The 24,784-nt window shown below is 37.4% G+C and overlaps 1 protein-coding gene across 1 annotated transcript in view; it reads right to left on the bottom strand.

Moving 5' to 3' along the window:
* The window catches only part of POC1B (POC1 centriolar protein B), a 46,453-nt gene that overhangs the window by 8,904 nt on the left and 12,765 nt on the right, over positions 1-24,784 (bottom strand). The window contains exon 8 of the mRNA XM_009321331.1: positions 19,308-19,394. Within this exon, the coding sequence (XP_009319606.1) occupies positions 19,308-19,394 (87 nt within the window). The remainder of the gene's footprint in view (positions 1-19,307; positions 19,395-24,784) is intronic.

Here is a 24,784-nt window from a genome sequence, read left to right as displayed (position 1 = left end):
GGTTTTGTTATGTTAGCTTTTTCCCAGATTGCTGCTGATGGTCTGAGAAAACACTGTAAAACAGTGCACATTCAATGCACTAAGTATTTTGCAATTCCACATGTACAGAATCTAGTACAGAACAAAAAATTTTCTCCATATTCCATTCATGTCAAGAGAACACAGAAAAAGAACCAAAAATAAGCTTTGTTTTCTCCAAGAAATATAAAAATTAATTATATTTCCCCAATAAGAAACTCCTAGAAGTCCACAAATATTTGAGTGCATCCAGTTAGAAACAAGTCATATTTCTGAAATATTCTTCTAAACTCTTAGATCATCAGCTTTACTTAAAAACAGATTAAAAATTATATTTTTTTAGTTTGCTCATTGATGTTAACATCAATGTTAGAAATTAATTTCTAATATCAGTAGTTCCCTGCACAGTCAGAGTCTGACTCAGTAAAGGGATCCACAAAAGCTGAATAGCATTGCTCTGTTTCCACTGGATTTAGATAAACCTAACCCTTAAAATGAAATACAGTACCTAAATACAGTAGCTATACAGCTTGTAAAGGAAGAAAAACCCCACAACCCCCTCAAACATGTTCTAATCAAACCACTATGTTTAAAGCATTTAGAGAAAACTGAGGATTTCCCCCCACAAAACAAGCAATTTTGCTGAAAAGTTAATAAATAAAAAAATAAGTGTCATGAACATCCCACACAAACTAGACAGAAATCATTAGAGGTTCAATTTCCAAAGGTGAGAATTTCCCTGCCAGGAAGTCAATTCTAAATATAACAGTTCAGGAAGACCATATTCAAACACTTCTATAAATTATAAAAATACTTGCACCACAGGCACTAAAAATAACAATATGTACCCTATGGAATAAAGGTAAAGGAAGGTAATAAATGATCTTCAATACATCTTCAGCTTTGGCAAGAGGCTTTGTAAAGCTGAGGACAGATAACATGAAACCATAGAAACATTCCCACTATTCACAATTACAAAATAAAGTAGCCAATTTTAATTTAGGCAAATGACTTTGGACTACATGTGTGCACATCCAAGGGAACATCTTATAGCTAAAATAAATGCTAAAGTTTCAAGTGATGACTTCTTTTTACCCACAGAGAGTCCTAATAGAAATTATATTACATACTCTGCTTGAACTTCTTGTCCATACTAGGGCAGGGAAAAGCTGAAGGAGGGCGGGAGGAATATTTGTAACAGAAACTGGAAACATAATGAAATAGATACTAGAAATAAAATAATGACAGCAAATGAATAACCCTATATGGACAATGCCTCCTTTCTAATACTATGAATAAAATATTCTGTTATACTTGATACTACAAATGCTAACGAATAAAAACAGAAGTAAAAAACCCTAGGGCTTTCCTAGCATGTAGGCAAAGTCTGTACTCCAAGTAGCAGACCGTGGAGGTTCACAGAGGGCATCAAATACATGGAGGGAAGGAGGCAGGTTTACTTCAGAGTGTGAGTGAGAGCACAGCACCCTCGCCGGGAACACATCTACTCAGAGACATGACAGCTGTTCTGGATTGCCTGCTCATGACTTCTTTCTGTCCTCTTCCCCATACTTAAGAAAGTGACTGAAAGTCTCTGCTTTAGACCAATAGCTAGCTAAATAAGTCTAACTGAACTTTACAAAGAAACAATAGCTGGTAACAGTATGATTTATTGTGCAGAGTCTTAAAATACATATAAGGGCTCACACTTCATCTATCTCATTCAAATGGCTGGCAAAGTCACCTAGTATATTCATTGGTATTGTTCAAAATTAATTTACAATGAAAAGAGATCGTTCAACAAACCCAAAGGAATTTCTCATTCTTGAGGGCATGTTTACTTCTAGGAAAACCAAACTAAAGCCATTTTTCTTAAGTTTAATTTTTCAAACTAAATCATATACTTGGCAATATATAATTGATTCATTTAGATAAGCGCCTCTTATACTTAAACCTGCTGGGGCAAAACTAATCTTGATCAAATTACACTGCATGTAAATGAGAAGAGATAAAGGAACATACTTCTGTCTTAAACCCCACCTCTCAATAAGAATGAACAAAAAATTACTGAAGACAAAACCCCAAAAAGACAGACTCTGCCAGGACAAGGAGAAGGATTGAAGGACGTGAGTAACCACCTCCTAAACCCTGCAGAAAGCTGAGAAGAGCTGCAGTCCCTGTGCTCCAGTCTCCACAGACCAGGGGTCTGGTCCTTCACGGGGGTGGGAGGCTGCTGCACAGGAGAACCGGTGTAGAGCTGTCTATGCTGCAGAGCCTCCTTTCATGCACATACACATACTACATTAGCAGAGCCCCCTGCTGTAGAAGGAGCACGTAAGATCTTTTTGCCAGCCCATACATAAGTATATACTCATATACATACCTACACGCAACCTTCTTTCAAGGTTCTAGGCAAAGCCAACAGAAGCTCCTTTCTGTTGGCACAGCTGCACCTGTGCAGCTGTACAAATGTACAAAAAACACCTGTACAAATGTTTTTTGTCAGGATAACAGTGTCAGTGCTATGGTATGAATTGGGTTTTTTTGGTTCTTCATACCAACATAACTTGTGTCAACAAAACTTTGTTGCATAGACAAACCTAGCTTGCCTCGTGTTAGGGGATGCTAGGAGGTGCAGGGTGTCCACACAAAGGCTTTACAGAGAAATCTTCTCTTGTTAGCTGAGATATGGCAGCTCTGACTTCCCTTCAGAGCAGGGGTAACAGCAGGAGGATATACTACTTGACCAGGTGGCTATTGACAGTACCATTGGGTTTTTACTCCTACTTCTATGGAGCAAACAATCTCCTCCAATTCAAATTATTTACAAGAAAATATCAAGGGGTAAAAAGCATTAGAAACTAAGTTAGCAATCCAGCATGGTAGAGTCCAAAGTTAAATCCAACAGGGCCAGCACAATTGCTTGAAAACTTTGCCAAAGAGCCAGATACTTTTAGGGGGCGGGGGAAAGATGCCCAACATTTCCCCTGACTATAGCCAGGAAAAAAATATTTTACTATGTAATAGAGGAACACTGTTCCTCAGCATTTGACCAAGGCTTTTGTTAATAAAGTGTTACACCTATAATGCATGATGAAGAAAGGTTTAACAAGGACATCAAATACTTTAACAAGAGTGTCACAGAAAACTCCCATAAGGATAAAATGAAGCTTCAAAATTTTCCTTGAAAAGTCAAATTTATGTGTTTTTGTTCAGTTTCATTTAATACCTGGAGAAAGAAGTGAAAGTCTACACTGAACTATTCCAGTGCTCAGTAATACGCTGAAGGTTTGGACAAGCTGTCCAGTTTGTCCAGGTGAAAACAATCCTCAGTGCTGCTGAGTTTAGTTCAGAGGTGGGATTTTCAAAAATTGCTTTAGCAGCACTAGCATAACTTTGTACTTAAGTCAGTTGAGTTTTACAATTTACTGTGATAGGAATCAAATTAGGGAACTGCAGAAACTGAGATATTTGAGAATTGCATACAAATATCCAAGAAATGTTAACTTTGGAGTGGTCTGACATGCCTGTTATACTCTTGAAAAATCATTTATTTTAATTAGTGTTCTATTACAAACTTCTGTCAAAATACACACATTGTTCAGCACCAATTAAAATGTTAAATATGTTGGCACATCAGATTGGTAGGTAGATAGGTTCTGCTTGGCTGTATTAAAAAAAGAAATTCAACAACGATAAAAATTACAGTTAAAGTTGCCAGTAATAGCTTTATTTTGAAATGCTTCATAATTTTCTCCCACTGTTGGGCTGTGACAGTTGGAACTTTGAGGAAACCAAAATAAACACCTTACTGATTTAAGAATATGTTCTGCAGTTCTGCCAGTTCATTAAAATCAGAATTCAATTAAAAAAAAAAACCTCTCTGTGATAAGCCAAGAGAGTGGGTTTCATTGCTCAAGAAATTCATTAGCTACCAGGCTGTAAAGATTTATCTTCTCGCTATTTGACACTTGGTATTTGTATTTTAGCCAATTTCTTCCTACCTAAAGTGACAAAAATTAACAAACCATTAGAGGTGACTGTCAGCATGGGATAAATGGCAACACCACTCTGACTGAATTTGGGTGGTCGGGGCTGGGGGAAGGGTAGGGATGGTGACTGACTCAGTGAGTTATAATTCCAAGAACATTTGTTTTTCTTAAATTTCACAGGAACATACTACTAGAAGAGGTCTGGATCACTGAATCTGGTCCTCAGGTACGAGAAGGAGTTTGCATCTATACCATTCTCATTGAGCACTCTTATGTTGGAACTGACAACATCTCCCACGGTGAATTTCTTTAAAATAAATAAATAGTCATAAATTTAAAAAAAGCATAAATATGGACAAAACTTAGTTTATACAGATTATGTTCTAGCCAAGTAAAAGCGTAAAATCTTCCCACTTCTGCCTCAACAGATGCTCTGAATATCACAATGGTCATATCCACAGTCCTGTTGACTTTTGTTAAAATAAATATGGGTAAATAACAAAAGTAGTCAGCTAAAATTTAGGGGTTTGTTCTCCACTTCTGCAAATTATGCTGAGAGAAAGCCCCCTTTTTCCTCAGTTCTTTGTGTGAGAAGGTCTTATGGATTAAGATCCTGATTCATGTTATTACCAGTACAAACTCCTGCCTCTCTCCGCAGCGAAATGCTATGAGGCCAACAACCTGAGGAAGCTCTGCCTCATGATTCTTATAGGGTTCCTTTGCCACCGAGCTGCAGAGAGGCAGTTGGCAAACACAGAAGGGAAGCAACCTGGTCTAGTGTCCACGACAATTCACAACTTTGTGTTCCAGGTTCAATCGCTGTCACACCTTATTACTCCTTCCTGGTACAAGAGAAAACTCCACTTACGGTTTCCATTCTCTGTAGTGATGCTTATGTGACCAGAAAAGCTGAGGTACTACAAGCAGATACACAACTCACAAGAAACAAGACCAACGCTTACTCCTTCATTCAGCAAGGTGTAGCATCTTTTGCACAGAAGAGGTTATGAAGAACAGGCTCCCTGTGGATTGGCACTTCCCTCCATTTAATGTATATAAGTAGAAAATAATAACGTAATTTATGATTTTTCAAAGAAATAGCATAACATCACATAGGGCAGTAAAAAAAATACATACACAAAGAAATATCTCCTTAGAATATAAGGATATATCCATATCCTTAGAATATAAGGATATATATAAAAGGCTATATATACTTTTATATATGTATTTTATATATATATAATTTTTCCTAGGGGTGTGTGTGTATATATATACACGCAGATGTATTCCATATATATATACATACACACACACACTTGTATAAAACACCTTCCAAACTCATATTACCTTAGAATAGAAATAAACTACAGCTCTGTCCCCTATAACATGCAAAGCTTTAAAACTGTGTGTTTATATACATTAGGAAAATAAATGGAAAACACTAAATAAAGGGTTTACCATTTGAAGATAAATATTAAATTCCACCGGTCACAGTGTATTATTTTATTCATACATCCACCCAGGTTTAAATTAATTTGTTAAACACCCATGCAATTCTTCTGCACACGTTCCATATTTAATTATGTTTGCTGCTACATTACTAGCACTTGTGGTGTGTTTGGGTTATTTTGTTTGTTTTGAACAGCCAAACTTAAAACATTGATTAACATTAGTATTCTCCCTGTGTCCAAAATGGGAAAAAATATGACAAAAAAATTATATATACTAATTCATTGTTTAACTTGCTCGCCTTCCTATTGCTCTAGTGTACAAAAAGCATCTTGGAATTATATTTGTATTAGTGACATCCAGATCAGAACCACCACAGTCTAAAACAGCATTCAATATCAATTATCTTTATATAGGTCTACACAATTCAGTATATTCTTGTATGAATGCTGTATCAAAGTCCTGACAAAAAAAAAAAAAAAAAAAAGAATCTACACCATCAACTGTGTCTTTTTGGTATAAAGGAACATCCTTTTAACGTGACTAATCACACTGACAGCCTAAACAGGAGCGTCAGTATGTTCCACAAGTAGGTCTGAAAGCCACAGTACATGTACAACTTGGAGCTGAAGCACAAGGGTAGAACTTGCTCGTGTCATTATATCTCAGTAAACTAGCGCACGTCTGTTCTGGAAATCTGGTCCTCTGCTTAGACCAGGACAAAGAGAAACCAGAAACTTTTATTCTATTCCCACTTGCCATTTCTTTGGCATTGAGCTCTGATGCTTTACTGAGCAACAGAACAAAAATTTTGTTAAGAATCACCACGGATTCAAATTAAAGCCCTCTTGCTTTGTAATGATGACTGAGTTGCAGTCTCTACAACTTTTCTGTTTTCAGAAAAAACTCCCTTATTTGTACTAATACTATGATATTTTAAAACTTCTGAAAGGAAGATTAGTTTGGTATTTTATTATCACCAGCAGCAGCCTGGTGATAGCAAGAATTTATGGAACTGTGTCCCCATGCAAGGTACAAGAGGATGTTTCATTTCCCATACTCTAATGAAAACACAGCATCACTGGCACTCCTTGTCATCTGTGTCCCTGCAACTTAAGGAAAATACTTTCTAATAATAATAATGGACAACATTAACACAAATCTTTTGCAGAGATCAATCAAGTTAAGTGTGTAACACTTATATGTAAGATACTCCTGCTAAGAACAGCAGCTCAGATTCTGAAATGTGCTTGCGCTCCCTTGTGCTCACGGCCACGTGGCACTTTCTTTGAAAGTAAAGCACATTTCTCAAAATAGTTCAGTTGTACGGGTTAGAGTTGGATTAGGGATATAACTGAATTGAAAGAAAGATATGTAAAGAGATAAATAACATTTAAATACTTCACTAAGTTAGCATTAATGAAAAACTGCATTAAATACTATCCACTGGGGTACAGATAAGAAATATAAACACAACTATGCTAAAAGGCACGTAAAACAGAATATCATATTGTTATGTCCCCTTTATTAATTTCATTGATTAAGGCTGACTGTGTGCTTGCAACTGCATAGAAGAGCTAAACAACATGTAATCAATTGTACAGTATCAGTTATGACAGGTAGTGGTCTAGTCAAGTTGTGGAGATGCCACACTCAGTAGGATACGGAAGAAGGCATATCCCTACTGTGTGCCACACTCCATACTTGATGTTAAAATGACAATAAAAACAAAAGCAGTTGGCAACATAATCCCAGATCAACAGCTGGCATTCCAGTCCTAAATGACAAATTCCTGTTGGGGATTTAGAGTCTTCACAGAAAAAAATATATTGTTGCTTTTTACAACCGTAAAAGGCAGAATAATACAAATTACCATAAATTAGAAGTGATGAAACACAGCTGATCAGGATAATTGAAGGCCTCAGCAAAAATTCTATAGCCATTAGAATTAGGAAAAATAAAAAGGACATTTTAGCCCACTTTCCTAAGGAAACAATGCTGAGACTATCATTTCCGTCTGCTTGTCCTCACACCTCACTTTTAAGTTTTGAACTTGTTGCAGATTTAAGAGGGTCTGATGGAGGAAGAGATATCCTAGAGGGAGCTGATTTCATATAAAAGTTTCCTGAGAATAGATTGCCAGCTAAAGGAGAGAAATCAGTAAGTAGTCCCACTGGGAGAAAGGCTCTGGCATAAGTTTACACATTATTGGAGACCAGAGAATGCATATGAGAGAAACAGAACTTATAATTACCTCAAAACAAGGGAAAAGCTTCAAATAAAACCTTACAGTCAGCTATGAAACACAGATTTGTAGAAAGCTAGGCTACATAATATCTGTCACTCAAGGATTATTTGTACTTTACAAATATCAGGAACAAAAGAAGTCCTAGCAATGGCATACTTATTAGCTAGAGGTGTTAAAGAGTGATGCAGATTTTTTTTACAGTGGTTGATGAAGTATTTTTATCTTCCATTTCGGAAGATAATAAATGCTGTAATTGTATCTCTGGCAAAATACTTTCTATCCCAACTGTAGCAAAAAAGACTGTTACACAATTTACACTGTATGTAAATATTTTTAAATCCTGGGTTACATAGTTTGAACTCAATGGTTTTGAAATAACTTAACAAGTAAGGTAATGATGTTGATTTTTAATATATCCTGGAATAACGGAGAAATACCAGGGGAGTGGGGAAGCTGACATTCCATCAGTAGTTAGAAAGGATAAACAGGATAACTGTGTGGTCACAGGTCACAGTCAGCTTGAGAACTGTGTCAGGGAAAAACACTGAAAAGTTGATTTAGGACATACATAGCAAAGATTTAAAGGCATAATGTCAAGCAATTCAGTATGGGTTGAGAAAGAAAAGAAATGGTTTGTCAAACTGAAGACCTCTCCAGTGAAATATTTAGTCAAACTGTTCCTGATAAAAGTACTTTTTTTTTTAAGTCCATAATATGCACGCTACAATTTTAATTAACACATTTTAGGTTGTAATGCAGCATGAAGTCAATTATCTAGCTAGTGTTTCTTCAAAAACAGTTAAATCAGAAAGCTACTATAGAATTATGTTGGTTTTAGTAATTCCACTGAAATCTGTTCTTGTTTCAGTCCAATGCAAAATGATCTTCCAGAACGCTTGTACAAGTTTACAGATGACACAAAAAGGCATATTAGAAACACTAAAATAGTCAGGAGTACTTGGCAATCTGACTTCATTCAGCTGTCCAAGTGCAACCTTACGTACATGTGTAAGATCTCAGAGATGAAGACACTCTAGAGTAATACGCTACAGAAAGCAGAGGTGTTGAAAAGAATTACAATGACATAATATATAACCGAGTGAAATGATAAAACTTTGATGTGATCAGTTTATTGAGTGAAGAATTACAGTAACTTCTTACATGTAGTTATAACCAGCTGAAAGTACTGAGCAAGAGGTAGTATTGCACTGTAACACTATACTGGCAAAAATTGGAAGTAAGGACACAATTCCTGTCCTAAGGGATGTGCAAGAAATGAGGAAACACCTCTAAGAATGAATCATGGCTTGGAAGAGTAATCTTTTCAGTGAGGAACATTTGATACTGATTTATCTAAGAATAGGTTAAGGACAAAGTAATTAATTCTCTTAAATCTCTATTTCAAGAAAGGGGCCTTCCTCTACAATAAAAATACTGCAATAGTCAACTCGGAGTTGCATTGCAATGCCTATGCTTCAGGTATCTGATGTGCAGTGTGGAACTGACATCTTGGCATTCAGGAAGTACAATCTCCACGCAGTTAGAACACACCAGGGCACAGCATCTATTTATCCCTTCCTCCCTCGCACCAACCCAAGCTGGTACAACCAGAGTACCATACTGTGAGGGGATAAAATAAAAAATTAAATAAATAAATAAATAAATAAAATAAAAAGGTACAGCTTTTCAGAACAGTGAAAGTATCTTCACTTATGGTGTCAGTCACAGAGCTCCTACTTTTTTTTTTTTTTTTTCCCCCAAGTAGTACTTATTGCAAAATGCGTAAGGGCAATGGAATCCAGTGTTTCTCTTCCAGAAGAACAGCCTAAAGACTAACCACGGACTGCTTCGCACTTGCTTTCCTCTGATGCCATATACTTTCAGCTTTTACTTTGCAGTGCTTCAAATTCAAACATGAGGGATGGAGCTGCTTCCATTCAGCCTCTGTCTCGGTTACCTGCTGTTTAGGTTACAGCCATGCAGACAGAAGAAAGCAAGCTGAATCCTCTTAGGCTGAAAAAATAACTGAATCCAACACACCTACTGCCTGAACAAAAGGAAGCATTACTACCACCTCCTTTGCTCGTATTTTTCCATTGCATCTTAAGAAAGATGATGTTCAGATGTCATGCATGTAACACACTTGTATATGTTATAGCATGATCACATTGGATACATGGGTCCATGGACATCAGTCAACCGCAGTTAGGTTACAGCCAGCACTAATCTCCTACTTAATCTCCAGATAATTTTTTCTCATTATTTCCTTTGTGCTGGTATTAGTGTTTGGATAGCTGAGCAGATCAGGGAATTGACTTGGATGGAATTAACCGGACAAAACCAGTCATTAAGCTGAAATGACTGTGAAATCATCCGTTAGCATTGTCCTACCTAATTTCTGACCCTAAAACTATTTTGGTGGAAGATACAAACCAAGATGCTTTCAGAGATTTTCTATATCAAACATCTATCTGATGAAGGAACATTTTTGCCCTTGGTGCTGAATTTTATTTGAAGAGTCCTAGTCTCGTTTTAAGCAACCTATATAATTTCTGGATCTGACTCAGTGTTTCCATTATCCCACATGAAGCAAGTAACTACATCTCTTACAGCAAACTAGATAGTAATGCAGCAAGGTTTGCAAGGAGAGATGTGTTGTATTAGAACAATTGATATATTTGGAGAACACTCGAACAAGCTTTTAGGCAGAAAGCACCCTCTGGGTTTAGATATCACTGTAATCTAAGTGATAAATAGAATTTGCTAGCACTTGTTCTAGCACTGTCATTTAGGAAAAATAAGAAAAGATTTAAACAGTATTAAAGTGTTTGCTTTTGTAACAAACTTGCATTAACCATTTTGAATAGCATATTGGTTATCTCTCTTTCTATTTCATTTTATATTCAAGGTTCTACCACAGTTGCAAGCACACTGCACTAAACTTAGACTCCAGTAGTATTTAGGAACAAATGGTAATTCAAGGGCACTATTTTAGCTTTAGCATCTTCTCTGACATGCTTGATCTGTAGCTCAGCTTTATTATCCAACTTAAGATAAACAAAAATGAAACCTTGCAACCTTCTCTGAGTCATGCACTATGAACTAAGCTAAACATTCCCTTGTTTCTCAGTCCCAGAAAACGTGCAATCTCAGAATTAAAGTCCCACGAATACTAAGAAGTTAAAAATTTAACTTGTGCTGCTGCATGAAAAAAATTAAAACAGGTGTTTACAGGGTAACAGAGCTACTGAATGCTAACTTCATTAACTTCCATTAAGCTAAATGACTCACAAATGGCATTTAGATCAGTAGTAAATCATTTTTTTTTTCATCATCTAGGGCAGCAGGAAGCTCATTACAGACTGACAATCCAAGTGACAGAAACACTTTTCTACAAGTGCTATAGTAGTAATTTCCTGTGTGAAAGGCTTGCTGCTGTTCCTGCATTCCTCAGGGGAGCTTCTTCTCAGAGGATGTTACTCTTCCCCAGGAAGAGGAAGGAACCAGTTGTTATTGGATGTGTGGGCTGATAGCTGCTGGGCATTTTCTGCATGCTGCAGAATCAGCTGTGAGAACTGTGAATACAGCTTAGATTCCCAGCCGAAGCGGGAGAAAACACTGCTTGGGCAGACAAGGTCAGAGCGTACAAGTACAGTATCTCAGGAAGTTGAAACAGAAATAATACCTGGAACTTCCATCCCTCTAGTTCCCAGAAATGTGCTGATTTGTTAAAGGAACAATATACAGACGTGGATCAACTTGAAAAGCATTCCTGAAGCATTGCACTGTTGCCATGAGTAAGACCCTATACAAAGTAAAATATTGCCAGTTCTAAAAGTCATCTACAGCAAGCCAGTTATCTTACAAAACAGTACCAACAGTCCAGCAATAGCATCTGTTAGTAGTGTCATTATGGGCAAAGGCAACATAATTAAACAAACTGCCTCGTCAGGAAGCTAAATATTGAAGCTTAATCTTTTATATGGCCGGGGGTGGTGGTGGGTGGGTAGATTTTTTTTTCCTGTTAGGTTCCTCTCCTGAGCTTCCTGTCCTATAGTAACTCAAGCTCCCTCCATATGTGCTGTGACACTCTTACAGGGCAGGTCACCAGTAGCTAGTCTGTGCCTAGTCCAGTTTCAGTAAATTCAGTGTCACATCTCACTGGCTTTTTCTTTAGTGACAGCACTAATATGTTTCCTTATTCTACTAACTGCTTATTTCCAAACTCGGTTAAAAAAAACAACACACCAACTATTTGATTCAAAAATTATTAGGGAGATAAGACAGAGAGACAAATTAACAGTACAATCTCATAACGTACATTTCCTCAGGAAAGCAGGCTAAAAATAGTATAGGAAATATTATATTCTTGCACTCTCTAGCGCCCAAATTCAGAATTCTGTCTCCAATGAAAACTTGACTTTCTCTCAAGCTCCAGTTCACTCAAAGAATATAATGGAGCCCATTAAGGAACATCAAGACATGTATTATTATCTAATTATGTAGCTGCACAACACATTTCCTGTTCTCTCCTTGTAAACCAGCAGTTACATGCTGGGTTAGAATAGCATCACTGCAAAACGCAAGGGCCATTTGGATCATATTCTTTTTTTATTACAAATGTTGAGTTCCTTTCACGTATCTGACCATTAACTGTTATTTGATGCTAGTGGTATCAAAGCATGTTGCTTTTAAGATTAAGTACACAAATCTTTTTAAACATGTCTGCGCCTCTACAGAGGCTCAGAATGCAAGTTTAGAAATTCACTGTTCAATATGCCAAATGCTTCATCCTTTTGGTACTTGTGAAAGAAGATGAGCCATTTTGTTTGTATACACCATACCTTCTTTGGAAGGCCCCTAGCTGGGCAACAGAAAAGGCTGTCTCTACTGCCTCATGGTTGTTCCAGATAGATTAGGTGTAGCCTTTGGGAGAGATGGGAGACTTTCCTTCCCTGAGAGCAGCTGAACATGTTTAGCTGCAGAGCTGTGGGGAGAAGGCAGCCTATCCCTCTTCCCCCCCAGCCCCACACACTGCACCTGCATAGCATGCAAAGAATAGAAAGGTCTGTCTGGAACATGCCGTAAGCCAAGATGACACTAAAAATTGCTTGTTTAAGAGCAAGATTGGACAGAGAGAAGGATTCATCTGCAAAGACACAAGAGCGGAATTTACAAATTCTTATTTTTATTCTGCCACACTGAACACTTCTGAGTTCCTCTATTTACAGTATTTATCATATGTTTTTATAAGACCTAGCATCAGAGATTCAGAGCCTGTTTGAGAGCTTTTGGTATGCTCATCTGTGGAAAAGGTGCAGGCAGTTTTACCTCAAAACTTTGGAGAAACAGGATCTCTTCACATTATTCCCTAATTTCATTCCATGTTTGTGATTTGGAGTTCAGATCATGGAGTTGGCAGTTCATTCAAATATGCATGTACTGGTAATCAGAAGAATGGCAGTATATGAAAAAATCCAAAGCTATTCAGGGAGTGGCCTTTCTTATTTCTGTCTGGGAGCAAGGAAGGTAAGGTAATGGGAGAGGCTGGGAACTGTCGATTTTTATCAAAACCCATCTACTGGTGGATTCACTCCTCAATACAGAGCTCAGTCTAATTGGCAGCTGAGTTTTAGACAAGGAACACAAGCAGGACATTTTTCTCTTTTTCTTAGAGGACAATGATTCCAGTCTTCCTCTCAAAGGGATAATGCCAGAACTGTCCTTTGGTAGAGAAAAAAAATGTATGAATATCATGCAATGATCAGAGTTTAAGTGAAAGGTTAAATGTCCAAGGTCCCAAGAAAACTTGATATCCATGTACTACAGAAAGCTGCCGTGCTTTCGGATGAGCTATAATAAGCAGCAAGGGCAACCACTGTGCACAGTGAAGTGCCATATGAGTTTTGCTCTACTGGCTGTTCCCTTCTGAATTGGACTCAGGCCCCAGAGGAGATGATCTGTGCATAAAATTCCTATTCTTTCCTTTCTTCCTTTTCCCCTCCCCTTAACCTCACTGAAGACAGTTGGTGTTTATTTCCATGTAAGCCTAGAGCCAGGAAAGGATGTAAGTCGGAATAAATTTGAAGTTGCATGGTAAGGAAAATACGCAGTGTTTTTAGCTTTTAAGATAAAATTTCTTTTGTCATCCTCTTCTACAGGATTTTGGAGTTGTGTTAAGCCATGCGAGGAAGAGACATTACTCCAAGATCTTTTCAAAATAATTTTCCATGAGGAAGAATAGTTGTGTAAGCCTTCATGTACACAGAGATGGAAGAATAGATACAAATTTTGCATTCATAATTGCTGTCTTTGCAAAATATATGGGGTGGTTTTTAGGTTGGTTTTGTTTTTTTTTTTAGTTGTACTCAAAGGCAGAAAAAATTGTGTCAAAAATACCTAAACCCTGAAATACATACTGGGGAAGCAATGTGTATAGGATAAATTGAGAGTACAGATACTTCCACTTTTTGCATCAAGACACCTACTACAAATGCAGTACAGATAAACTAACAATGTCTTACCTTGAGGAATAGAAGTTGCACATGCTCTTATTTGCTTTCACATACTGTACAAGTTGGGGGTGAGGGGGAATTTATTTGATCACTTTCTACTTTAAAATATAGTATGTTCCTTTTGCTCCAAACAGGAACAATCCTTATCTTTCCCCATCCAATAGTTAATCCAGTCTTAACTTTGTAGAAGTCGTACTGTAAATGAACAATAAACATGTCTTGTTTTCAGTGTTAACTAGCACTGAAAGAGAAAGAACAGCAAACATCTCCCAGCCAGCGCAGACATTCTGACTTGCAGATTACAGTACATTGCTTTGCTTCCTCCAAATCCTGTTTACATGAGCAAGGTCAGGGGATGGAACATTAGAGAGCCTCTACAGTGATTTCCTGCTGCTGTCACTAAAAACTACCGAAACATCAACTTTCCCTTGTTCCCAACAGCTTATCAGGGACCAGAGGTTACCGATGTATTGCCTTCCAGACTTGAAAAAGCCCATCCTCCCTCAAAACTAAAAGTAAAATCAGAGGATGAAACAGGAGGAAATAGTCCCAAAGGAAAACAAGACTTCCAATTTTTCCTTTTCAATAGTTCAGAAAACAAGGGCAATATTGAGCTGCTTGACACACAGAGAAGAAGGGGTGGGAGAGAGGCAGTAATGCTTTCAGAGTCATCAACGAGATAGAAAGGAGAAAGAAACACCACCCCCAGCCCCCAAAGCTTGACCCCAATTCAGTGAACATTTTCAGAGTGTAAAAGGCTAGAACACACCTCATTTCTAATAACTGCAACATATGAAGGCTCTTACCCTTGGAAAAGTCAGGGCATTACGCAAATACCAGTTAGTTAAGCATATATAGCTTGTTCTTATACTGGTTTCAGTGACACACAGGAGAACTGAATAAATGAATCATCAAATTCAGAGTTATTTTCCTGACAATAATAATACACAGACGGGAATTCTTAATGCTTTTGTAATTTTAGTCCAAAAGAAAGCAGCTCCATATTGAAGATCACACTGAAGTTTTTCCACTGACACAATGACCACATTCCCTTCGCTAAGTTTACAAAGGAAGTTGCATCAGTGTGAAACTTAGATGAAAACAGGTTTTTCACCATGTTCAAAAAGAACTGGCCTTACAGCTTTAAGTTAGAACACAAGCTGAAAAGATATGCTGTTTCGAGTTAAGAGTGTTTAATAATTTAAGTGTTTTCTAGCAAAATCTCTATGAGAACATTCATACCTGCATATCTTGGCTTAATCTTTGAAGCAAGAAAATACAAGTAAATTTAAAAAACCCATATAAGTAGGCATTTTAAGTGTGGAAGTTGTTATGGATTGTTGGCTTTGATGAAGCAACAAATTAAAATTCCTTGAAAAGAGGAGGAGGAGTGGGAGGAAGAGATAATACCAGTATTTCCTCATACAGATAAAGCTCAAAATACAAATGAATTGCTAAGAAAATATCTAAATGTATTTCAAATTCACAATAAAGAATCAAGAGTGTTAAGTTTTTAAATATTTGTTTTTCAAATCTTCTCCAGGCAGACTGTTGTCAAGAATAGATGACAGTGATACTTAGCTGCACCTTAATTATCTGGAGTTGTGTGTCCTGTTTTGGGTTTCTCAATACAAGACAGACATTGACATCCTGGAGCAAGTCCAGTGGAGGGCGAGCAAGATGGTGAGGGGGCTGGAACACATGATATACCAGAAAAGGCAGAGAACCAGGCTTGTTCAGCCTTAAGAAGGAAGGATACAGGGAGATCTTACTGCCAGCTCAGATATCTAATGGGTGGATAGAGAGAAGACAGAGCCAGACACTTTTAGAGGACCACCGCAATAGAATTAGAGGCAACAGACATGTTGGAACATAGGAAATTCTAGCTACAGATTATGAAAAAAAATACTTTCACCAAACACTAGAGCAAGCTGCCCAGAGAGGTGGTGGAATCTCCATCCTTACACATATTAACAAATGAACTGGACAAGGCCTTTAGGAACCTGATCCAAGTTGGCCTTGCTGTTTAGGTGAAATGACTCCAGACATCCCTCTCAACCTATATTACTCTATTATTTTTATTAACAAATCTTTACAGAAGGGAAGAAAAGGAATACCTTTTTGCTCTGCCACAAGTCATCTTAGGGGCAGTAATAGCAAGTTTCCTATGACCAGTAGGACAGGACACAGTTCCAGTAGCTAAAGAAGAGATTCTCAATAGGGAGAACACTTTCTCCTATTTCCTGGAGTAGCTTGAGATCTATGGGAGTTTGCCCGCTTACCGTTAGGAATTTTTATAGCCATTCAACAAGACATTACAAGGTTTTGTATAGACTTACAATCTCCCTGAAGATATTTCAGGGAGCTTTAGAGAACTCATCACAGATCCTACAAGAGCTTCAATGTTCTTACTTGTCCCAGAGAAGCCAGTCTTTAAATACCTGAGACAGTGACCCAAGAAAGGCTGTATCTCTCTTCTTCAGTAGGAAAAGTAAAGTAAATATGTTGATTAGCTACTTCCAGTGGTCCAGGGACTTGCCAAGGCATTTTGTAAATAACCCTTAAGGCCCTGCTGTGTTATATGTGTGATAAAGACACTGAACAATAACCCTTAAAGATACGTGAGTGCTGAGTGCATTTTTCCTCTCTACACATATCAGAAGGGCAGAGGAACTGCTTAAGCTAGAACAAAACACTTCAAAGAATAAGTAGGTATAGACAGGACATTTGTAAATTAACCTGGCAACCTGATCAAAGTCTTTTAGTCATTTGAACAGCGTTCTTCCAGTAGAACAACCAAAAAGCCATAAGCATCTTAGATGGGTCTTGGCAAGTTTGCAGGGGAAAAAAGTGTACAGTGATACTGTCTTTGATAACTAGTAGAAAAAGAGCAACCTGGGGGGTTGGAATCAGGGAGAGGGATGGTGGAGGAGGATGAATTAGACTAGAGGTTGGTAACCTCAAGTTATAGGAGGATTAAAAACCAAAAAAACACAAAATACACAAATAATGCATAAACACAGTATCATTCAAGTGAGGACCAACAGTATCAAGAGCAAATCTGGCAGTGAAGGTGGGATGGGAAGAAATCCAGCATCTGCCCTTCCCCCTTTGATTTTTATGAAGAACACATGAAGCCTCTATAGACAGGGCCTCTATACATTAGGGAAATTGAGCCAGCTTCAGATGAAGAGGTCAAAGTCACTGACATCCAGAACCCTTTGGAAACAAGAAACAAAGAGACTGGATGGATGGCTTGATTAAGAAACAGGTGATAGTTCCACAAACAACAGAAGCTGGTAAATGCAGCAGACAGACACTGGACAGGATAATGACACTAAAAGATGAGTTGACATTAGAAAGTGGGGAGAACCAGACAGGTTGGCAAAGTTGGGGAAAGTGTTACTTACTATGGGGGAGGAAGGATGCTAGTGGCAGAGAAAACATGCAAATGGTTTCTGGATTTGTGTCAATAAGTGGTGTGTTGGACAGAGCAGTTGTCTGTAGTCCGAGTAACAAGGATACGGAAATGTTGCTAGACTGAAAAAAGATGCAGATAGTGAATGTTGATATGCAGAAAGGTGAAAATCAAAACGTGTGATTGAGACAGGAATGGAGTTAGGATCTCCAGCTCCTGGGCTGTAACTTGCCACTTGGGGGAGGAAAAGAAGAAAAGGGGGGGGGGGGGAAATGTAGTGATTACTGACACAGTCAAGAGACATGAATTTTGAAGCAACATTTTTGTAATGAAGACTGTAAAGCCAGCCAGCCAGCAATAAAAAGGATGCTGTCTCTAGTGGGTCAGCTTATTCCTACTATGAGTTCTGGGCATAAAGTTTTATAAACTGCTCTCATATCAAAAGAATTAATGAAGGAGATGAAATGATTGGCAGCTTTATAGGTAGGTAACAAAGAATTACAGTGTAACCATACATTTGAATTCTGTGATCAGTATTAAGATCAGGAAGTAATGAACACAGTATTTTAAAGTGATAGGTAGCCAATAAATTATATCCACCACAATCTACTGTCAAGCCTACTAAAGAGATTTCTGTAAGTCTGCAAATTACTTTTGACAGAAGTTATCTTAAAGAACCATATTTCCATTGTGAAAACACAACATGACAACTGCTAAACCTTAAAATATATGAAATTATCATCTCTTAAATAAAGGTTATTATATGATTATTTGTTTTGAAGAAAAGGTTTCTCTTAGACATCAACCTCTGTATCATGATCTGCAATAAATGATCTCAAAGAATTTTAAAAAATATCTTCACAACATACCTTTTCATAAAGCATTCATGACCAAATAGAACAGCAGAAACCACACCTGCTGCCTATTCATATTATTAACTCTTCAGCCACTCAAACTCGTTATGGTAACTAAAATTGCTCAAGATACAATTTATGCCTTCACAGGAACAGAGTCAGAGCTAAAAGAGAAATTCTCATTTTAACCTAATTCTAGAACAGTACGTCTTTTAGATTTCATACCAGGAGAGCATATTTCTCCTCCTACGAAACTACCGTTAAAACATTGCCTTCCTTTCCTCCCACATGCCATACCAATGTCACATGAAAAGCTAACACTAGAAGGATCCAATCCTATGATTCTGTCTTAAAATGTGTTACTTTTTTTTTTCCCCTCCTAGAGAACTACTAGATGCCTTAAAAGGAGAAAAATTAAAACATCACTTTTGAAATTTTATCAATGAAGCAACTATTCTTTAGGTTTCCCATTATTTGCAGATAAAGACAGAGTTACAAAAAGCGTTTGAGAATAAGCCATAAATTTGAACAGTAATATTTGGATATAATTAACACGGGCTTATAATTAGAATTTCTGCTTAGTATATGGGTAAAATTACTGGTATAACGTGAAAGCTTTGCTATTACACCATCTTCTGGTTAGCCTTGGGAACTGTGAAAGAAAGCTTAAGTTGAGAAGTTAGGATATTGAGCTCTGAGCAGTCGACAATTGTTAAAAAAATATATTTCATTCATACAGGCAGAAAGAGCACATTTCTGATAACTGTTAGTTTAAGCTATACCTTCTCCCCCACCCCGAAGGCAACTTACTGGAGTACTGAAAGATGAAGAGGAGCTAATCTCTATGACAGGTGGGTCAAGTGTTTGTGTATTAGTCACATCAAAGGTAGGGTTGACCTGTTAAAAATTAATTAGAATATTGTTATTTCAGCACCAATAGACAAAGGGAAATAAGACCAAAATAAAAAGGACCACTTGCTACATTAAGGCACCACTATTCACTAAGGACTGGAAACAGGCTTTAAAATTTGTAAAAATAAAGGTAGGATGTTACCCTCCAACCATGTAAAATGCAATCATATAATACAGAAAGAGAATCCAGATATGCATTTATTACAGAAATATAATTCATATTTCATAAAAATCCATCACCCAAAACTAACTCAGGGGATTCCTACCACAAGAGGTGCAAGTATTAAGAAGTTCAGTGGTATGACAAATCAATAAAGCTGAAGTTACAAACACTAGTTTGAAATGGATTTACTAAAACAGCTAACTCAAAACCTGCCCAAGGCTGAAGCCATGCAGTCAGTGTCCAATGATGCTGCTGAAATACTGAACCGTAGGAAGTATTCAAACAACTTTCCAACTCTGTAACTGTCACTTGCAAGTACTTTTGAAAGTTTTCACGTGTGCACAACAACTATAAGGGCTCCTGAAAGTCACCTTTGAGTTTTATGTTCCAGTGTCAATCACTTGTGGGTGCAGTTGTAGGCCATCTTTCCTATTCCTCCTTTCACCAGAAGAACTGTCCCTGGCAAAAGTGGTGTACGGGCCTGGATAACCCTGGACTCGAGAGCTGCCTTCTAGCAATGATGCTCAATTAGCTTGTTACAGTCCAAGGACGGCAGTATCCTTCCACTTGTGGAGGTTTCCATAGACAACTATGCAGCACTCTTTTATGTTACACTGGTCCCCTGCCTGTTGTAGATTATTTTGGGCACATCCTCATAGTCTCATACCACAGCTTGTAAGTCCCACTACCATTCAGCTTGAGCTAGGATCAATGTGGTTGCAGCCACGCTGGCTCAGCAATGCATAGGAAGGTGTGCACCAAGCCAGGCCCTAAGCCTGAGTTGCCTTACTGACGTGGGTACGTCATTAGCAGCAAAGTTGAAAGTGAGCACACACTTAGCAGCCCAGATCAATCAGTTCCCAACTCACACTCAAGTTCCTCAAGTCATCTATTGCAACCAAACAGACAGACTGTCGACATGCTTGCCTCTTACGCGCCAAATCTGACTGTCAAAATAACTTGAAAAACATTGTTGTGGAAAACAGGTAGGAGGTAACACTGAAATCTGTGATAAATTAACCAGCCAAACACAAACGATGCTGTTCCTAAAACCACAGGAAAAACTTCTTTATGCTGGGATAATGTCAGAGGCTGGTTGATCAGATACGTCATCACAACATCTGCGATTTTGATGTCTCAATATCACAGTTTGACTACTCACTTATTATTGGTTATAGGAGTTAATCTATAACTTTAGCAATATTTTGCTAGTGTCCTTTCAGGAAAGTGAAGCATTAACAAAATATAAGAGAAGATAAAGTTTGAGAAAGCTGCTGCTTTTATTTATCTTATGGTTTTACCTAAGGATCAGAATATCCTCCCTATAAAAACCTGCATGCGTATTTTCCCTACCATTGTATTATCTAGGTGTACCACAGCCTAATAAGTTTGCCCTCTCAGTGTGATGTATGAAAGTACTATTCTTATTATACTTTTATGAACTGACAAAATTCACAGAAAGACTAGATGACTTTCAAATCACCAAGAACTCTGGTGTAGTAAAGAGAAATGGACTTTCTTCTTTTCAACTTTTCCAACCATCTTACTTGAAAGTGGAAAAAAATAAAGAAAAACCCCCAAACTCACACTTGCCTAGTGAAAGGGTTATATTTTAGTTGCTGAAAGTTTTAGATACAAGGGTCATTTTATTTTGTCTTTTCAAAGAGAAAGGGCCTATCATTTCACCTGAAGACTGTCAAAACTCTGGCTCAGCCAGAGCTGCTCCCTCAGTAACAGCATCAGTGCTATTTCCAAAAGCAAAAAATCCCTGATGCTAGAGTCCATATGTTGGCATATAGACTTCTAGGTCAGAGATCCATTTGTTAAGTAGCTAGAATGTGACCTTAAAACTGGAATTAGTAGCCAGGGAAGGCAGGCAATAGCATCTTGTACTGCCTAAAGCCTCTTCATTCAGTTCATTTGGATTTCTATAACTTACATGCAGAAATTTAAGTTCAAACTCATAGAAGTAAGATCTTCCTCGGTAAATGCGGGTGGAGGGGCAGGGAAGAAGATGATGAACAAAGTTTGCTAGCAAGCTAGAAGGTAAAGAGACATTTAAATACAGATGTCATCTGATTATTCAAGCTGAAAGTGATCCTCACACTTAGCAGCACTTGTCATCAGAGATGACAAGCCTTCCTTAAGGGGAGATCTTAATTCTGTTTTTAAGCTAGTTCACCTTTCTGACTAGAATTGCTTAGCTCTTTCTTGGATTCAGTTTCAACAAGCATTCTTCATCCATGAGCTCTTTTTTGTAGGTATTCTGTCTTTTAATTCAGATTATAGTTGCATCAATCGAGAATGAGCTACTTGGAAGACAATCAGGAAAACCCATCCTGCTACTGGGCTATCAGAGCTGATAACTTAAAATTCTCCCTCAATTTGTAGATATTAGGATCAAGTCTTGCATTCTTCCAATTTTGTCAAATGGACTTGGAGGAAAGAAAGGGAAAAAGGAGAACGAAAGCCAGGTAACATGGTCTAAGTAATAACTTGCCATTTGTCTGAAAGCTCTCTACAGAAACATGATTAATGAAAGTCTCCTCTGCATATAGCATTGCTTACCACTTTATCAGAGTTAAGGTGATGAAGACAGGAACTGCAAATTTTACTTTTTTCCCCTCTATACATACCCTGTCTATTTAGATTAAACAGACAACTGTCCCAAAGAGCTTACATTTGTTTAGTGCCCAGCATAACCAGGGTCATCTGCTTCTGACCTTCAGTCAGTCCTGTAATAAATATAATTAACATGTTATCTGAGTGTCAATCATACTATGGGCAGCTAAGCCTAAAGTCTTTTTCTGACATGCATCATTTGGGCACTGAAAAGAAGAGAGGACAATGCACCTGCAGGACTCCGCAGAAGAGGGACAGCAGGTGCCTATCACCTATCAATGTAGAGGAGCTACTGTAGTATTATTACTAATAGCTCTTGAAACTTCTTTGAGATAATATCTCCCTGTTATATACATCAGAGATATTGTAGAATGAGTTAAATACTTTTCTTGATAGGGGCTTGCTAAATAAATACATGGTATGATTAAGTTAAGAAAATGTGCTCTTTATGTGGAAGTGTCACATCCTGGAGCTGGAATGAAAGTCTTCTCTGTATATAATTCTGCTTACTGCTTTATCAGAGATAAGGGGAGGATGAGGGGCATTGCAAACACTGACTAGGGACTGTCATAGGCCATATTAAAAGACATATCTATATATAGAGATATATGAAATTGTTAAGCAACAAGTCAGAAATCGCAAAGTGTCTAAAGAAAAAAGCACAAAAACCATGAAGGCTGTAGGTAAACCCTTCTTGCAAATATTCATGTTTAATATTGCACTAAAAATTAATGAGGTAATGGAATGAAGCTAAGTGTAAAAATTTAAAATGACTTGACATTTCCTGACGAGGTGATGTAGTTAGCTGTCAAAATAATCTCACCAAACATATTTGGAAAAACTTAACTTTAAAAACAAGACAGAAAAACCAGAACACTAAAAAGCAAGGCAGAGAGAACTGTCTCGTATTAAAGGTTTTCAAAAACACTCTTCCAAAGCTTTCCTTTAATTACCTGGTAAACTGATACATAAGTATTTCCATTATCTTCTTCCAACACAATGATACAATTATCACATTTTGATCCATAGCACAAGAAAATATATTTAAAGGAAGGTTTCTACAGAACCTTTCATGTAAGGAATTACAGATTTCTAAAGACTGAAGTGGAGTGAAACCAAAATATATTATTTAAAGAAAGTGGGAGGTAAGAATTAGGACCACTGCTTAGGACAGAGAACTAGGGAGGAACAAAAGGAGCAGGCCCAACTAAGTATGTGATTCTCAGCCATATGCTTTAAGTAAATGATTATGCCCCTACCAATATCGCTCTGTTGATTTTAATAAAGTATATCCAATCTGAACCCCTCCCCCCCCCACTCTTCACTTTATTTTTATAATGCATTTCGTAAGACATTGGTGTTATATCAAAAAACTAGAAATCAACAAAATTAAAAGAGGAAGTTTTAAATTACTCACACAAACTATTTCCTAGGAAAATGATGTAGCTAGCTGTGAAATAGACTCTGCAAATATACCAAGAGAAATTTAGCTTTCAATTTGATTAAACACTGTTCTTTGTGCTAGACTGGAGCCCTCAAGCCAAGCAAGCCATACATTCTTATTCCTACTGCCACCTAGCGTATGTTTGGATTTCCTTCAGCTAAGAAAACATTTACAACTGAAATTACACTGAAAATTTTAAGATTAAACTAAATCAACAGTAGCTTTTCATGCTCAAGATATAACCTTTGCACATCTTAATGTGTTCAAACCTCAATGCTATGTTTTTAAAGGAAACTGTAATTTCCATCTTCCATCCGCTTTAAAGAGGTCTCTAGCATATGAAAGTTTAATTATGTACAAACACAGGAAATTCACAAATACAACTGTCACCAAGTGGAATGCATTTCTTTTAGTATATTGCAGTAAAACTGCATTACTGATTAAACATATTATTTTCAAATAGCTTCGAAAGCTTCTTATTTCAAAGAGAGACAATGACTGGGATTTATCTCAGCTAAATTTAGACATACTGCTAGACACCTATATTTGAGCTGGTCACCCAAGATTGCCTTTATGGTCTATGGAAAAAAAGTAGGCACCTTCAGAGAACAAGTCATTTACTTACATTTCCAAATTGTCTGAATAATTGGAATGATTACAAGCTTTAAACCTCTACTTACTTGAATATTCAAGAATCACATTGATCAGTGCAGTTGGAGAACAGTTGTAAAGATTTACAAGTCAAAAACATGAAATTCAACACTGCATTAAAATTCAGGCTACTGCTGGTCTGAAGAGGAAGAGATACAAGTAAGGAATTTCTTGTAAAAGTTAATTATGCTTCAAAAAGTAGGCAGGGAGATAGAAAAAAATTAGAGAAGGTATCTTAAATATTACTGGCTCTGTGTATAGCTTTGAAGTGTGAATAAGGAAAAGTTCTAAGAGAAGGTGAAAGTACACAAGTTCCACATTTCAGTCACTATCCTGAAGGCAAAATACCAGGTGATACCTGCAATTCTTAATGCCCTTGTGCAAGCTGTTTTGTTCAAAAAAGCATTTCCAACTGGTGGTGTTGTTTCCTCTTGAGATCTACCTGTACATCTGTTGAACTTTTTGTTCTACCACTTTGAATTTTATCCTAAGGCA

Source organism: Pygoscelis adeliae, unplaced genomic scaffold, assembly GCF_000699105.1.
Source record: "Pygoscelis adeliae isolate BGI_AS28 unplaced genomic scaffold, ASM69910v1 Scaffold232, whole genome shotgun sequence".
Taxonomy (NCBI): domain Eukaryota; kingdom Metazoa; phylum Chordata; class Aves; order Sphenisciformes; family Spheniscidae; genus Pygoscelis; species Pygoscelis adeliae.
This window is presented reverse-complemented; position numbering and strand designations above follow the sequence as displayed.